Source organism: Crotalus tigris, unplaced genomic scaffold (genome assembly GCF_016545835.1).
Source record: "Crotalus tigris isolate CLP2741 ecotype Arizona unplaced genomic scaffold, ASM1654583v1 scf7180000019427.664434, whole genome shotgun sequence".
Taxonomy (NCBI): domain Eukaryota; kingdom Metazoa; phylum Chordata; class Lepidosauria; order Squamata; family Viperidae; genus Crotalus; species Crotalus tigris.
The window spans coordinates 254286-271980 of record NW_024097534.1 but is presented as its reverse complement, the minus strand read 5'-3'; the positions used below and the strand labels follow the sequence as shown (position 1 = coordinate 271980).

The following is a 17695-nucleotide window of genomic DNA, read 5'->3' as shown; positions in this document are numbered from 1 at the left end:
ATGGTTAATCAAACCATGTCTTAACATGTATAGTCTTTTAGAGGGACAAGGCATTTATCCCACTAATACAGCTGGTTAAAAGTTCTTTTTCTTTTTAAATAAATCTGAATCTCATTCAATCATGACTTTACAGCTCGGTAAGCATCTTCACTGTAGGTAAAGTCTGCTAAGTCGTTTTTAGCTCCTCAGCTCTTTGAGTTATGGGTATCACTGCTACTTTCTTATACAGTTCGGGTATTTTGTAAATGATTGCTTTCTTAATATTTTGTTAATCCTCATTAAATGCAACTAACTATTCAGAAAATTATTTTGTAACAGCTTCATTGTTGATTCTGGTTCAACCTGCAAAGTGTCTGCGATTAAGAAGCATTTTCTGTCTTTAAACACCGAAAAAACAATTTTCACTTCCTGTAACAGCTTGTAGACTTTGTAAAAATTATATTTACTGAATATAATTAAAAAGAAAAAATACTCCAGAGATGTTTTGCACGCAGTTGATCACAAACCTCTTTTTGGTTTTCTTCTTTCTCCTATAATCTTTTGTACTTTGTCTTTTAAATTTTCTACCTTGTGTTATTTTTTTCTCTGTCTCGAGTTTTCTTAGTTAATGCCACCAGCACTTTGAAACAATGCATTTCCAAACTTGAAACTAATTTATTTGATTTCTATAGCTGTCCATCTCAGCAAACGACTTTGAGCAGCACACAAATATTCTCACATTATTTGCTTGGGATTACTTGCCAAAGTCTTTTATATACTGTCAAGGCTTTCCCTTCAGACGTAAGTGGGTATAAGCAATAAATCCAAACAGAATTTGAAATTAACTAATCTCCTCTTCGTTAATGAACATCTCTCCTCTGGCAGCAGGAATTCAGTCAACACAGCTACGGTGAGAAATAAAGGACAAAAACACGAACACAAAATACCACATTATTTGGTTTTAATTCCTTTGGAAATCTCTTTGTGGAAATAAAAACGTTAAAGGTGGGAGAAAAGTACACAATACACAAGGAGATTCAGTCTTGAAAATAGGGCTCTGTTTAGAAGGGAGGCGGCCTGGGGCACAAAAGCTGGCTGCCAGACAGACATGGCGAAGGTTGCAGCTGCTTCTCTTTACAGGCCCAGCTTGGTTCTTCTCCAATGCCGCCTCTTGGAATTGTACCTAGAACAAAAGAGGTACAATTAGTAAGCGAGACACAGCTCTGAGCGCCTAACAGACAAAAATCTGAACTGCAAGAAGCCAACAGCAACTAAACTAGGGATCTGTAATCTGGAGGGCCTCTTTTACAAAGCAGAGGGAGAACACTTTTCCCATGTCAATCTGCATCCCCTTCCTCATTTAAATGCACAAAAACCCCCTCTAGTGCGTTCATTTTTCAACACAAGCTGCTTTGACAAACAGCCTTATGCAGGGGTTCTCAACCTTGGCAACTTTAAGACTTGTGGACTTCAACTCCCAGAATTCCTCAGCCAGGGAATTGAAGTCCACAAGTCTTAAAGTTGCCAAGGTTGAGAACCCCTGGCCTTATGCAATGTAAGCACAAGGACGGGACCCATAACAAGGTCTAGCATCCCAACATTTGCCCCATCCCCCCCAAAAAATTAAGCCCACAATTAAAGTAATAAGAGATGAGGATGTTACTAGGCTATCATCCAACTGGAATTTATGGACCAGATCAACTAATCAAATCTTTTAGATTAAAATTCAGTGATTTACCCAAATCCAGGTGACTGCTTTCTTTTTAAATAGATCTTCATGCTAACCTCATATGGTGGTGAAGACACACATTTAACAGGCTTCCAAATTATTCATTTACCTCCTCAAACAATTCTTTTTTTCCCCCAACATGTACATATTCTGGCTCTGCACATTTTATACGCATGCTGTATTATATGTAAACTTTATTAAAAGGATGAAGCAGCCCTGACAGATGAAGCAATCAATAAATCTGAATTCCCACGTTACATCCCAGAAAACTTCCCTTAGATATTAGCCCAGTGACATTTGAGGTTCCTCTCAAGAGGACAAAGATGATGAAAACTGTTTTGTGTTTTCCCCACAACGCTTGTCACTGTTAAAAGGAGACAAATTTCACCAGGATGAAGGAGAAATCAAATCCTATGTAACAGAATTGCTCTCAGCAGGGACATGGCAGTGATTCCATACAAGGAAACCCTGCAATTGCAACCTGCTTCGGGAAATTTCCTTTCAGAAAAAAAAGTGTTCCCTTTAAGGAAATAATCTTCACTCATCTGACCTGGAAACAGATCTCAAAGTTTCAGTGCCAAAGAGAAACAAAATGTTGGATGGATAGGAAGGCAAATGTGTTTTGCACTCCAAGAGAAGGGGGTGTATGTGAAAAGAAGCAGAAGGATGAAAAGAGTGTGGCAAGGGAAATCAGGAAAACAAAACAGATGATGAAAAAAGATAAGGAGGATTTGTTAGAACACTGGTTCTCAACCTGTGGGTCGGGACCCCATTTGGGGTCGAACGACCATTTCACGGGGGTCGCCAAACAACGCAGTCTGCCATTTCCCCCCCCCTTTTCCTTAGCTGTGCTACTCCCTTTTATTCTATTGGCTTTGGAAAGCCAATAGAGTAGACTCTCTTGAATAGAGTCTAATTCTATTGGCTTTCAAAAACCAACAGGAATTGTCCAGGCTGTCTCTGCCCTGCTGAGCCCGCCAAAAGTCCCATTCTGCAAACGATGCTGCACCCGTTGAGTAGTCCTCGACTTACGACCGGTTGAGTAGTCCTCGACTTACGACCGGTTGGCGGTCGCGGCATTAAAAAGGTTGAGAACCACTGTGTTAGAAAGTTGTTTGATGCCAGGAGGCAGTCAGGTCAATTATCAACATGGGCTCATACAAAATCAGGTCGATGTTGTTATTTGTAGCAGAATTGGTTAAATAGTATTGATTTTTTTGTATAATCAATGTTTGGGGGCCAATGGACCACCTGAAACTTCACAAAGAGGCTGAGGAGCTGAAGAGTTTGGGACCCCTGATTCAGAAGGAGGATGTAACTGAACTTAAGGCAAGTTTTCTTCAAAGGATAAAATATCCCCATGAAATTGCTAGTGGGGCCTGACTGCAGGCAGGCAACCATCAAGGGCATCTGAAGACGGCTCCTTCCAGAGTTTTTACCTGATCTTATTGCCAGTTTTCATGCGAATCCACTGTGGAATGGGACGGTTCTGCTTCTGCTTCTTAGCGAGGAACCGCTTGATCTTGAACGTCTTATGGGACGACTGGAGATCGGGAAGGAACGTCAGAAACAATTTAAGCGGTGGTCAAGATAAGCAAAGCTGGCTGAGGAATTCTGGGAGTTGAAGTCCACAAGTCTTAAAGTTGCCAAGGTTGAGGACCCCTGCCTTAGAAGGCTCAGAGTTCTCAAATAAGCTCGGGTATTGGGTGAGGGAGGTCCAATTGGGCCGCCTGCTCGAGCAGAGGGCTGGACTAGAAGACCTCCAAGGTCCCTTCCTACTCTGTTAATTCTGTACTCGGAATACTCTGTGGCTCTGAGTTCTAGTCCTGCCTTAGCCCTTCCAATTCTGTTAATTCTGTACTCGGCATACTCTGTGGCTGTGAGTTCTAGTCCTGCCTTAGCTATGAAAACTGGCTGGCTGGTTTTGGGTCAGAACCTCTCTCTCAGTCAGTCCAACCCACCTCACAGGGCTGTGGTGGTGAAAAACAAGCCAGCACCTTCCCCACAACGCCAAATGGGCTCGTTATACGTAAAATTGGGCCGGAATCCAGCCAACCTTTCTTCGGACTCGCTAAATCCCATTCAATCCCTTCCTTTATCACCGAGAAGGGCAACTCTATGGTAAGGAGAGGCCTACAAACAGCTCCCCGTTCAAGCGGCGGTGGGCGGGCCTTAACCGGGCACCCCCCCCCGCTCTTTTCTATACACGGTCCCCAATTGTCGAAATGGAACTCGGGGTGATCCGCAGGAGGCCCCCGGAGGGCCCGGCCCGGGGAAGCGGGTGGGCAGGCCGCTCCCCGAGGGAGGATTGCGACGGATATACTCACCATCGTCCAACGCGGCCACCGACTACCCCAACGGCGGCAGAGGAAGAGACAAGGAAGGGGGAAGCAGCGCCGGGTATGATGGGAAAAAGGCGACGAGTGCTTTTCCTGTGAAGGCTAGAAAGTCGACTCGACAGCGCCGCCCCGCTCAGCGTCTCCTACGCGGTACTGCAAATTTTCAAGCAGGTAAGTCCGTGAAGGTCAAAGGGTTTACAGCAGGATTTTTAAGGCTGAGCGCCAAAGAATGGAGGCCTTTGAACCCTGGTGCTGGAGAAGACTCCTGCGAGTCCCTTGGACTGCAAGGTGATCCAACCAGTCAGTCCTAGAGGAGATCAACCCCGACTGCTCTTTAGAAGGCCAGATCTTGAAGTTGAAACTCAAATACTTTGGCCACCTAATGAGAAGGAAGGACTCACTGGAGAAGAGCCTGATGCTGGGAAAGATGGAGGGCAATAGAAGAAAGGGACGACAGAGAATGAGGTGGCTGGATGGAGTCACTGAAGCAGGAGGCGTGAGCTTAAATGGACTCCAGAAGATGGCAGAGGACAGGAAGGCCTGGAGGAATGTTGTCCATGGGGTCGCGATGGGTCGGACACGACTTCGCAACTAGCAACAAAAAGTAGTAAAAACGTACTGAATTTACCTGGGCTCCATGGATTTGTTTTCTTTTATTCAGTGTGCATGCTTGCCCGTTTGGATATATTTGGAACAATCTAGTAATTCAGGGTTTCTGACTTGGCAAGTTGAGGATTTGCAGGCTTCGACTCCCAACATTCCCCAGGGGTTTTATTTATATATCACATATACATCACTCATTTCATGACCAAAGGCGTCTGATCAAACCTTAATGGTGAATTAAGCCTTTTTTTTTTGTTGGCATGACAATCGGGCAGAGAATGTCTTTGAAACATTGCTGGAGGAAGAATTTCATTGGTTCTGCTGGAGAATGGGCTCCAGCACGGTTCCAAAAGCTCGGAAGACGAAACCTCTGGTCCCAGTAACCGACCCAGACTGGATCCTGCAACATTATCCTGGGACATGCAGGCTGCACTTTCCCCACCAAGTCATGACATACAAAATGATACTTTAAAACATTTATAAATGGACAGTGTTTTATTAAATATAAAATAGCTGTGTTGGATTAGCATAAAGGAGAGCCCAGGTCTGTTGCTAGGAGTTCTTCCTCAGCAGCCCTTTTCACCCAATTAGCCCCAGATTCCCTAGAAAAGCGGAGAAAAGCAATCCGAGAGAGATGAATGGGGAAAGGGGGGATGGCTACCTTAGTGCACTGAAGAAGGAAGTCTGAACTGAAGCCAAAAAAACCAAAAAAAAAACTATTTTCTTAGGTGGCATTCAGAAAAAGCAGAGGGTAAATTAAGATTGATACGGCTGCCTTTAAAACAAAAACTGTGTATTTTTTTAAAAAAATATCCGTATCTAATGTCAGCGCTTTCATTTTGGCTGTACAAACCTCTCGCAAAGCAAAGCAAATGCAAAGCTACACTCTGAAAATTCAATTTTGCCATTAGCTGTTAGAAACACAAGGAAAAAAAAAAAGACCAACTCTCTCATGACTTATGACAGCGTTTTTCTCCCGCTCCAGTCAATAATGCAAATTCTGGGAGCACCGACTACCGTGATCCAACCTTATAACCCTGGTGTGATCCCAAGGACTGGCTTTGAGGTGCAAATACTGCTTCGTGGCTTTTATTATTTCAAAGACAGCACTTGTACTGGGCTGAGGGGAGCCCACCTCCCTTTTCTGAGGCTCCTGCTGATGTGGTCTCTTCACTGAGAATGCGCTTGCCGAACACAAGGTTGGGTTTTGACTCTGCACATGGCTTAGAAACCAGATACATCCCAAAGCATAGTTTTCTCTGCTCTCTCCTCCTCCTCCTCCTCCTCCTCTTCCCCAAGGCACTTCTGGACTGTACAGTTCATCCTCTTTGGCTGCTTGTTCGATAAGAACAGGTGAGGCCGTCACACCTCTTCTTTCAAGTTACTAGCCTCACCCTCCGGCTTTTTATCCGCTCCTTGGTCAGATGGCTTGGGAGAGCTTTCGTCGTAGGCGGATAAACGACTCCGACTCCGGCCTCCTGGCTGGTAGAGCTGCATGGCTGGTCGATCCTGGAAGGACAAAAAGAATTTGTACGGGATGTTCCGCTTCCAGCGGAGCAGATGAGGCAGCAATTAGAATGGCGACACTGGATGAACAGGAGTTCAGAAAAGGAGAATTACCCAAACTAAGTAACACCATCAGTGCTAGAAAGGAGTGGGGTTTATTATGGAGGGGAGAACTAAGGGGTTGGTCCTTGATGCTCTCTGAGCTTGTTTTCTTGCCGATGTTTCATTATCCAACTAGGTAACATTATCAGTGCTAGAAGGGAGTGGGGTTTATTATGGAGGGGGGGAGGAGGAGGAGGACGAGGAAGAGGAGGACTAAGCGGTTGGTCCTTGATTCTTTCTGAGCTTGGCTGTTGTCTTGCAGACGTTTCATTACCCAACTAGGTAACATCATCAGTGCTAGAAGGGAGTGGGGTGTGTGAGGAGGAGGAAGAGGAAGAGGGAGGGTGGAGAAGAGCAGGAAGAGTAGAAGGAAAAGGCCTGTGGGGTCCTTGCTGCTCTCTAAGGCTGGATATTTTCTTGCAGATGTTTCACGACCCAAACTAGACATCATCATCATCCGTGCTAATGAGCTGATGAGTTCAACCAGCTCAAGCTAGCCATGAAGTGGGCTGGGTGAACTTGGATTTAATTAATGTTTCTTTCAGGCAGAACAGTCCTATGAATCAGACCTGGAATGCTTTAGAGAAAATAGGGAAGTACACTGAGGTACTAAGTAACCCAACCAATTAATTCCTATAGCTAATTGGAAGGTTTAGCCTTCTCACTTAGAAGCCCTATGAAGCTGACCTTTTAGAGTGATAAAATCAAGTTTCCTTTTGAACGAACAATAACCAACCATGTTGCGTGAACACCCCTGTGTGTCTACGCCCTTGATTAAAAAAAATACCATCTATTTGCTGTTTCTACCTCTCCACCGTATCGGGGACTAATGAGGTATTATCAATCATCTGGTTGAGATAGGTGGCTAAAGAAATTGAATAAATAATATATAAATAAAAACAACAACAACCTAAGACCAGCACCTTGTTTCGGATCCGGTCTTTCTTGGCCAAATCGTCTCTTTTATCCTCCTTCGTCCCCTTCTCCGTTTTCTCGGGGTTGCCCACGTACTCCACAAAGTCGGCTCTTTTCCCCTTTTCACGCAAGGAGTCTCGTTCTCTTTTCATGTCTTCCTCTTTCCTCCGGAACACCCTCTCTTTCTCAAAGCGTTCCTTCTGCCGTCGACGCTCATCTTCTTGGCGCCGGAGTTTATCCCGCTGGATTCTCTCGTAGTCTCTGTCGCGGTCGTGGTCTCTTTCTCGGTAGTCCTTCCCGCCCTCGTCTTCAAATCTGACGCAAAGCCATTCGGAGAGAGAGAGACATTAATCTCCTTCTCAGGTGCTCACTGGCCACCCTGGACTTTGCACAGATTTTTTTTTTTAAAAAAAAAAGGGGGGGGGACTTGCAACAAATTTCTTGATAATCTACATGAATAACACAAGACGTTAGAAATCAAAAGTTTCACACATTATATAGTCCCCCCCCAGCCTAAGTTTCCAGATTAAAATACTTTAAAATGATGTATGGGATGTGTGTGAAATAGCTATACTAGTCTCCCAGTAACTCTTTGCCAGCCACAAATTTTTGTGTGTGTGTGTGTATATATATATACATACAAATACCTGCGAAAACCTCAGAAAACACACATACAAACATACATACACACACATAATATATATAAAATGTGAAGTAAAATATATACCCAGGATTTGTTTTTAATACTATTAAGTATACACACACACACACACACACACACACATACATACATACAAACACACACACACACACACACACATTCAAAATTTGTGGCTGGCAAAGAGTTAATGGGAGACTAGTATAGCTATTTCAGGCTCATTAGCCCTCATCAGCTAGTCACACCCTTCAGGGATTCGAACCTGGGCAGTAATTTTTCCTAATTACTTTGAAATGGTAAGGCAGATCAAACAGTGACTACATTTGAATACGGACTCCAGAAGTTGAATTTGGGGGGAAAGGCACCAAGTTAACCAGGATGGTCTGAGAAACGAGAATACGTACTGCAGTGGGTACACTGTTTTTTTGGTCTTTTCCTCTTTCGCTTCCCCGTCGGAGCGCTTGGCTGGCAGGCTGCCAATTGGGCTGACAATCTTGTCCTCTCTCAGATTCTCTTTCTCCAGTCTCTTGGCCTTCTCCTTTTTTTCAAAGTCTCTCTCATCTTTCTCTGGCTTCTTAAGTAGCTAGGAAAAAAACAAATTTAGTCCTCCTTACTAAATTGACTTTCTACGCTAAGCTAGGCTAGCAATTGGGCCAACTACCGACAAGATTAAATATAACATGAGCGTTGTCAGTTATTTCCATAATAGAGTGTTCTTCCTCACTGACTCCTGTGGGGTCTTAAAACAACTGAAGGTGTAATTCTTGCGTTTGTTTCCTCAAGTCAAGTTAGTGTGAGGTTTAAGGCTTTGATTAAGCCACTTCATACTCGTCTTCTCAATTACTTATGCCCGCAAGGCGATGGCTGGATGCATACACGGTGCTAAGTTACGGCTTCCTAATCCATTTTTGTAAAATCAGTTAGAATAACGGTTAAAAGATCATGTTAAGTCAAAACCAAAAGGACCACACTAAAATTTAGCACTGGGAGTCAACCTAGTTGCTATAATCAAGAATGGATCCTACTCTAAATAAAAATATACTGAATAGTGCAGGGGTCTTCAAACTTGGCCCTTTTATGACTTGTGGACTTCAACTCCCAGAATTCCTCAGCCAGCGTGCTGGCTCAGACATGCTCCACGGAGCTCCACAGACAGTGCTCTTAAATTACACAGGATTGGCTATCATATTCTACAAATATACATGAGACACACAGTATTTGTAGGCTATTTATCCTACAGGAAAGAAGTTATACCTTAATCTTTGGTTCGTCCTTTGATTTGTCTCTTTCCTTTTCCGGACACCTCTCCACTTTCTTTGTTTTTTCAGCTTCTTTTCGCCTTCTCCTTTCTTCTTCTTTCCACTTCCTTCTTTCTTCTTCCCGTTGTCTCTTTCTCTCTAGTTCCCGTCTCCTCCTTTCCTCTCGCTTCTCTTCTCTAAGCCTCTGCAACAGAACCACCGGGTTAGGTTTTCCAATCAAAAGCATCGTCAACCTGATATGAACTGCAAGTACTTTGTTTCTAAGTTAAGAAACTTTATTAAGTTACAAAGTTACTTTAAAGTATCTAAAGCAGCGGTTCTCAACCTATGGGTCGCGACCCCATTTGGGGTCGATCGACCTCTTTTGTGGGGTCGCCAAACGCGGCGATCCGCCATTTTGTCCCCTCCGGGGGGCGCCGCCGCGCATGCGCACCGCGCATGGGGCGGCGCCGCACCTCCGGGGTGGCGCCGCGCGCAGGGCCCCGCCCCCATGCGCGCCACGCACAGGGGCGGCGCCGTGCATGCGCGCCGCGCATGCGCATAACGTTTGTGTGACGGGGTCACCGTCACACAAACGTTGAGAACCGCTGATCTAAAGTAACACTAAAATAATGATCTTTCTTTAAAAGCCTACACGCACAAAGAGGAATTTGGATGTTTTAAACCAGGACATGAGTAGGAAAGATAATTTCAAAACATAGCTTTTGGGGGTAGGATTTTCTACAAAACAAACAAACAAACAAACAAACAAACCCTGAACATAAATCCCAGAACAAGATTAGAAAGCCCAATATTATTAGTGTTTAATTGGAGTAAGGTTTAATTGGACACCATTTCTTTAAATACATGTGCACATTGAGCAATAGATCATAAAGCAGCTATAATGAAGGAATCATCGTTACCTGCTTATTCTTCAAGAAGTTCAACAGAGGAGTTGTCTTTTTAGCTAAAGAGTAAAAAAATGAATAAATAGTATCTACGTGTGTATTTTTAAAAGGCATAAACTGAAATTACTGCAAAAATATTACCAAAATAAATACATGTAAGGCATTTCTCTCTATAATGTGGCTGCAAAGAGGATTTTAGAAGCTTTCATTTCCATATTAAATTAACTGCAACTAATGTTAGACGAACAGCAGTTATAGTTGTGTTGAATATGTTGTGTTAAGAACATACCTATTAATTCTTTATTTCTTGCCTCTATTTCTTCTAATAAAGTCTCGGGAGTAGATGTTAATTTTTCATCATCAGCACTGTAGCTTTCTAAAAACTTCTTATATTCTGGATCTAAGAAACAATCATCACATAGACTATAAATACACAGGCTTAAAAAAAAAAATTGAAAATTACGAAGTCTATGATAATAGCCAGCATGCAGTGGTGCTAGATATAGGATCTCTATTGTCTTTGGGATGACACAATTTCATGTTCTACAACTTATGCTGTAAAGCTTGCATTGTTGCATTCATGTTAAATGATAAAAACGTTTTCCTGAGACCAGATCAACCATGCAGCGGACGATTCAAAAGGAGAATATTTATTTGCTGGTAACAAAAGACACCAAGAGAGTAAAAGGGGTACAGTCCTGCTGGATGGTTTCCAGCAGATTACACACCAACATAACCAAAGTAATCTTGGTCATGAGAATCCCCTTATCTGGAAATTTTGAACCTGGGCACACTGGGAACTGCACCCAGAAACTCTCAAGCTGCCTTGGTTGAAGGCAATTTTAAAAGGAAAGGGCAACACAGCATTATCACTACTAACCCTCATCAATGGTTCCAGCTTTGGCATCCTTTTTCTTATTCTTCTTTTTGGCAGCTTTTTGAAACGGAGCAAATTCCACGATGGCGGGATATTCGAGACCTGTTTACACGCACAAATACTTTGTAAAAAGAGCTGCATTCGGAAGGGAAACAGCGGCTGTTAGTTGCACGGAACGTATTTCCAAAGGGACAGTCTGCGATTTGGAGAGAAGTACACGTGGCCTTCGGGAAGGAGGGACGGCATCGCCAGCAGCTACGTCACTAGAGCAGTGGTTCTCAACCTGTGGGTCGGGACCCCATTTCGGGTCGAACGACCATTTCACGGGGGTCGCCAAACAACGCAGTCCGCCATTTCTTTTCCCCTTTTCCTTGGCTGTGCTACTCCCTTTTATTCTATTGGTTTTTGAAAGCCAATAGAACAGACTCTCTTGAATAGAGTCTAATTCTATTGGCTTTCAAAAGCCAATAGGAATTGTCCAGGCTGTCTCTGCCCTGCTGAGCCCGCCAAAAGTCCCATTCTGCAAACAGTACTGCACCAGTTGAGTAGTCTTCGACTTACAACCAGTTGAGTAGTCCTCGACTTACGACCAGTTGGGGGTCGCGGCATTAAAAAGGTTGAGAACCACTGACCTAGAGCCAGGCTGGGCATACCTTGTTGGCAATAAGTGGAAGAAGATGATGATGATGATCTGCTGGAGGTATAGCAGGGCCTGGGGAGTGTACGGTGACAGGGGCAGCTAGGGCTTTGCGTTGGGGTACTGGCTGCACCGCAGGGCTAGAAGCGGAACTCTTCTGCAAGACCAGGGCTGAAGTTGAGGCTGGGTGTGGTGATCGCTGGTGGAGACTGCTGACTGCCTTGGGTCTCTTCTCCAGCCCCAACAAGGTTGGCTTTGCCACCATCAAGGACTGCCACTGTGCAGGGTCGCAAAAGGGCAGAGATGGAGGGGAGGCAGAGGAATAGGGGGAGCTGAAGCACACCAATGGTCGTGTGTCAAAATGCCAGGTGCCTGGATTTTGATGGCACAACTGTAGGGATGTTGCAACAGCTGTAGCGTTGGGAACTGGGCATAAGTACCATCCCTCCAGAACTGCTAGGTGAATGGTTGCTGCGCAAATCGTCATTAATTGAGGATTGCATAGAAGCCCAAAGCAAGTGACTAAAAGATGACATCACACAAGTCATTCCTTATCCTGTGAGTTCTCCTGTCCACCATTCTCATCAACAGCAAGGGGGAAAAAAAGACTGCCTGAAATGCATTGCGCTGAGCACGTTGTGGCTTAATTCAGATGGTAGGAATTACGTTATGCAAACTAGCTTTAAAACCACGGTATGTTTCCAGTTATTTCACGACGGGTTTTAGAATATACAGGCCACTGGTGAGATAATACAAATGCATACATTTATAATAGATGGGTGTCTGGGCTTACTGAATAAATGCTTTTGAACAACAATGACTAACCTAACATAAATGATTTGTAAAGTAATTTTGGCTACATGAAAAATGATAAATAAGCAAAATAAATAAATAAACAAAAAAATAAGCAGCATGATCCTACAGGGCCAACAATGGCTGCTGACATGGCTGTCCCCCCCAGAATTCTTTAAGATCTACTGTAAACCCTAAAATGTTTATGATATTCAATTGCAAAACTACTGCGGGAAAAATATTTCCACTATGCCAATTCCATTATTTTAGGTGCAGAAAGGCCACAAAACAAAATTCCTGAACTGATGACTTCATTTTATTTATTTATTTTTTTGCATCACATCTGGATTGGCAAAGCTGGCCAGCTTGATCTATCTTTAAAAAGAAGCTAAAAAAGAATCAGGAAATCGGAGCATTTATCTGCCTCTATAAACTTCTATATTAAACCCCGAATCCTCCCTAAACAGATGGGATCTTAGACTAGTCTGGATCTCTAGCAAGAAGCTAGCACAACTGAACCTCTTTCTGACAGCTGTATTCCTTTGTGCAGATTTTATGTTCTAAAGGTTACAATTAACCCAAATATTGACATTTTTATACAACAATTTTAGTTTACGCTGCAATTCAAAAATTACTTATTTGAAACCAAATCTGATACAATAGTTTCAGAGAAACTGTGCTGAGGTATTAATGATCCTACGTGCTCTTCCCTGCTAATAAACCTCTACCACCTCAGATTAGTAAGATTGTTGTTGTGTAATTATGTGCATTCTGAACTACACGTTACCTTTAAAAATCTTAACTCAGTTATGGCATGGAAGCAAATAGGTGGTTCCAGAATTACAATAGACGTATTGTACAAAGGTTTGCCAATATATATGAACAACAGAGATAGGATAATTGTAGGCTTACTTGCCTTTGTGATCAATAAAAACATAACCATCAAAGCGATCCCTGAACAGAACTATGTCTTCTTGGTTTTTAAAGTTGATGTATGCTCTGGAAAACATGTGAGGATACAAACTGCAGAAGGACAAAAAATGGCAATGTTTAAGAAAACGTTGCTGAGTGGTGAGTATAAATATACACAACACGGAAGGGTGTAAAAACTGAAAGACAGACGTGACATGCCATCGTTTTACGTACAACACAGTCAGCCTTCTCTTTTTACCTAGAGTCATTTGAAAAGAATTCAAAATAATCGTGCTCTGGCAGCGGCTGGAGATGTTCTTCAAGCTGTTCCTTGGTCAAGCTGGGAGGAAGGCGTCGAATCACTACCTTAAAGAAAAAGGTTTCATCCTTTACAACAGGTGAAACACCAAAGCATTTTTAAAATATAAAGAAACATTAAAGCGAGCTATCAAATAGTTTAATTAAAACCACATATTTCCTCTCCCCTATTATTCATAATAAAAATTAACTTCAGATGCCAACATGCCACTAAATAAAAATATTCATCCACAGATGTGTTTTGTTCTTCATTTTATTTGGAATAGTACTGTGGAATCCTTCCTGGATCTAATAACTTGCTCTATGTATAGTTTTTCCAAAACCTGCAATGTTGACATCAACGAAGGAGGATATTTGTAGCTCAGGGCTGAAATGAGGGGTCCTTGGTGCTCTCTGAGGTTGGTGGTTTTCCTGCAGACGTTTCATTACCCAACTAGGTAACAACATCAGTGCTAGAAATGCGGGAAAACCCTCCTCCCTTCTAGCACTGATGATGTTAGCTAGTTGGGTCATGAAACGTATGCAGGAAAAGCACCAACCTCACAGAGCACCCAGGACCCCTCAGTGTTGACCTCCTCAGCTCACTAAAAGTGGGTGGAGCTTGAAGCATCCCCATAAAGGGTTAAACCAGTTCAGACGGAAAGGAAAGGGGGGGCAAGAGGGTTGGGGCCCCTTGATCTAACCAAAGTAGAAGAATAACAGCATACTACTACTACTATCATTTTATTACTACTATCCCCATTATTACTATTACTCTATTACTACTATTACTATTATCATTTTACTATTCCCATTGCTATTACTATATTACTACTACTATTATCATTTTATTATTACTATTCCCATTATTACTATTACTATATTACTGTTACTATCATTTTATTATTACTATTCCCATTGCTATTACTATATTACTACTACTACTATCATTTTATTATTACTATTCCCATTATTACTATTACTATATTACTGTTACTATCATTTTATTATTACTATTCCCATTGCTATTACTATATTACTACTACTACTATCATTTTATTATTACTATTCCATTATTACTATTACTATATTACTACTACTATTAGTACCATCCTTTTATTACTATTCCCATTATTACTACTACTATTATTATTAAACAGGATATCATCATCATCATCATTATTATTCATCAGGACAGCAGCCATAAATCTTGAGACCTGCTAGTCTGCCAAAGGAATGTTTTTTTTTCCTAAAGTCCCCCACTCTATTCATGGACATCAGCGAGCTGGGGGTGATGGGAGTTGTAGTCCAGCGGGGGTCTGGGCGGAGGCGGCCCGAGTTCGTTTCCTCTCCCGCCCCCCCCCCCCCCGACGAACGCACCTTGCTGAGCGTCTCTTTCTTGTCTTTGGGCCTCTCGAGCCGGTCGGGCTCCCCGCCCGCCTTGGCGTCCGCTCCGGCCATGGCTGCTCCGAGCGCGGCGGGAGTGAGGGGCCCGCCGCGCTTCTCCTTCGGCCTGGCGTTCTCCTTGTCCTCCTTCATGGTGGACGCCGCCGGGAGCGGGGCAGCACGCGGGCCTCGCCGCCTCTTCGGCCGCGGGAGTCGGCCCGCTCCTCTCGCGGGAAGAGCGGAGGGGGAAGCCGAGCGAGGCCGCGACGCCACAGCGCCCTCCTCACGACCAGGGAGGCGGCGCGACTCCGCCAGGCCTCGCGTTGCCACGGCGACCAGTCCAGGGCGGCAGGGACTCCACTTCCCAGCATGCTCTGCGCCTTCAAATCTAAGGGGGAAACGAAACCCCTCCCTTGTACCAAAAGATCCCCGGCTTACAACCGGCACTGCTTATGTATAATAACTGCCCGGCCCGTTTGGAGACCTCAGCCCAAAGAATTAAAGCAGAATAGGTAAAAAAAACCGCTTCGTCTTTCCCTTAAAAAAAAAAAAAAAGGGCTCTCTCCGCCGTTCGAACGGCATTGCCACAGCAACGGCGAGCGGAAGTTTCCGGCCGCGCGGTGCATTCTGGGGGCCGGAGGCCGGGAAGGTCGGAATGCCCGGCAGGAGAGCCGTGACGCATGCGCAGTGAGCTGTCGGGCGCTCTTGCAGTTACTTCGGGGGAAGCGGTGATTCGTCGGGATGTGGTACGAAATTCTGCCCTCGGCGGCGGTTATGTACGCGGCGCTGATCATCCCGGGACTTTCCACCTTGTACATCCATCGGTATTTAAACAACGGCAAGGTGAAGGCTGTGGACGGCGCTGCGGGTGCGGGGGGGGGAACTACAAACCCCATCGCTCGACTGCAGTCCCCATCCGTCTGGGCCGGTCGGAGGGGTGCTGATGATGCCTATTTTATATATATATGTATATGTATAAAATGGCATTTTATACATATACATATATGGGACAAATGGATCCTGAGCCTGGTCGGAAGAGGAGGAAAAAGTGGGGAGATCTTTGCTTACGTTTTGCTTTAAAAAAAAAATGCAGGTTTTTTTCTTCCCCCCAAAAAGGAAGGAAAATTAAGCAAGCAAAGAGGAGAGAAATGCAGGAAAAGTCCTTGCAGGGTGAAGCCCCAAGCAAGATTTTCTTTTTTAAAAAATAATAATAATGGGGAGGCAAATATTATAATCTGGGGAATGACCAGAAGGATTGTGCAGGCACGTTTGCCCCCCCCAGCCCTGTGACCCCCTCCCCAAAAAACCCCTAGCCTCTGCCTGGAAATTACTTAGCCTAGCAGTTCTCCAACATTTTATTTTATTTATCTGTTAGGTATTTTTTTCCAATTATTAGTTTTTATCCACTGGCTTTATTGCTTTATAAGTAATTCAAAGCGGCAAACATAATATTCCTTCCACTTCTTCCTCTTTTCCCCAAAACAACCACCCTGTGAGGTGGGTTGGGCTGAGAGAGAGAGAGAGAGAGAGAGAGAGAGAGAGAGAGAGAGAGAGAGAGAGGCCCCAAATTACTCAGTTGGCTTTCATGCCTAAGGTGGAACTAGAACTCACTGTCTCCTGGTGATTGGCCCAAAGTCATCCAATTGGCTTTCATGGCCTAAGGCGGGACTAGAACTCACCATCTCCTGCTGATTGGCCCAAAGTCATCCAATTGGCTTTCATGGCCTAAGGCGGGACTAGAACTCACCATCTCCTGCTGATTGGCCCAAAGTCACCCAACCAGCTTTCATGCCTAAGGTGGAACTAGAACTCACCATCTCCTGCTGATTGGCCCAAAGTCACCCAACCGGCTTTCATGCCTAAGGCAGGACTAGAACTCACCGTCTCCTGGTGATTGGCCCAAAGTCACCCAACTGGCTTTCATGCCTAAGGCAGGACTAGAACTCACATCTCCTGGTGATTGGCCCAAAGTCACCCAGCCAACCATCATGCCTCAGGGACAAATAGAACCCACTGGCTAATCTAATCCCAGGGAAGGAAGTTCCAAAGAGTGTGTATTAATGTATTAAAAAAAAAAGATTTTTAAAAATATCTATTTGATTTCATGGATCCCCTGAAAGATCGTTGAGGATCTCCGGGGGTTCCCAGATTACACGTTGAGAATTGCAGACCGAGAATACTCAGATTACAGCTTTGGGCTGTGTTTATATCGTAGATCCAACAGTGTGCTTCTGATTTTGGGAATAACAAGAGAGTGAACCACAATATGTGGCATTTAATGTCTCTTCACAGCAATTTTGCCTTCCCTCCGACCTTGTTGTTTTTAATTCTCTTTATCTCTTTCTTCTCCCATCCCCATTGTTCTCCACATGACTCCTGCCTTATTTCCTCTGTGCTTAGACTAAAAAAATGATAAAGACGATAAACGACTATAAGGCCTTGCAAAGAGAAAAGCGGCTCTGTGGAACCGGACCGAAGGTTAGTTTGAAGGAATCTTCTCTGGGTAAAGCAACCCGATTGCAAATTCAGGGTATCATCTTTGTAAAAATGGGTAAATCCTGGAAGAGCTCATATCTGCCCCCTGTCTTTTTTTTGGGGGGGGGGGGGGCTTTTAAAAAAACTTATCGTTAGACCCAGAATTCAAAGTTATGACTCCCTTGCAAGGAATTGTGTGATCCTACACCTGCAGATATCCCCTGTGTTAGCAGCAAGGCCAATAATAAACTCTTATTATTATTATTATTTTGAGTTGTAATCCTAAAACGGCTCCTGAGCATAAAAGTTTGACGATTTGCAATAATTCAGGAAACAATTTTC

The 17695-nt window shown here is 43.9% G+C and overlaps 2 protein-coding genes and 1 non-coding gene across 4 annotated transcripts; all 3 read right to left on the bottom strand.

The window, feature by feature from the left end:
• Nucleotides 1–918: 918 nt before the first annotated feature.
• RPL39 (ribosomal protein L39) lies at nt 919–4162 on the bottom strand. The gene is made up of 3 exons (XM_039362370.1): nt 4036–4162; nt 3148–3251; nt 919–1162 (listed from the first exon to the last, which is right to left on the bottom strand). The coding sequence occupies exons 1-3, from the start codon at nt 4036–4038 to the stop codon at nt 1114–1116; spliced, it is 156 nt and encodes a 51-aa protein (XP_039218304.1). The 5' UTR covers nt 4039–4162; the 3' UTR covers nt 919–1113.
• LOC120316617 lies at nt 2065–2196 on the bottom strand. Its single transcript, XR_005559013.1, has one exon. It is a non-coding gene; the product is annotated as a small nucleolar RNA SNORA69 (small nucleolar RNA).
• Nucleotides 4163–5126: 964 nt separating the features above from the next.
• Nucleotides 5127–15196, bottom strand: UPF3B (UPF3B regulator of nonsense mediated mRNA decay). 2 transcript variants are annotated; one of them, XM_039362378.1, is made up of 10 exons: nt 14873–15196; nt 13455–13561; nt 13200–13306; nt 10858–10956; nt 10267–10377; nt 9993–10036; nt 9086–9274; nt 8236–8405; nt 7182–7488; nt 5127–6159 (listed from the first exon to the last, which is right to left on the bottom strand). In XM_039362378.1, the coding sequence occupies exons 1-10, from the start codon at nt 15029–15031 to the stop codon at nt 6013–6015; spliced, it is 1440 nt and encodes a 479-aa protein (XP_039218312.1). In that variant the 5' UTR covers nt 15032–15196; the 3' UTR covers nt 5127–6012. The 2 variants fall into 2 exon arrangements, with proteins under 2 accessions (XP_039218312.1, XP_039218311.1); XM_039362377.1 differs by having other exon boundaries at nt 8236–8414; nt 14873–15194.
• Nucleotides 15197–17695: the final 2499 nt, after the last annotated feature.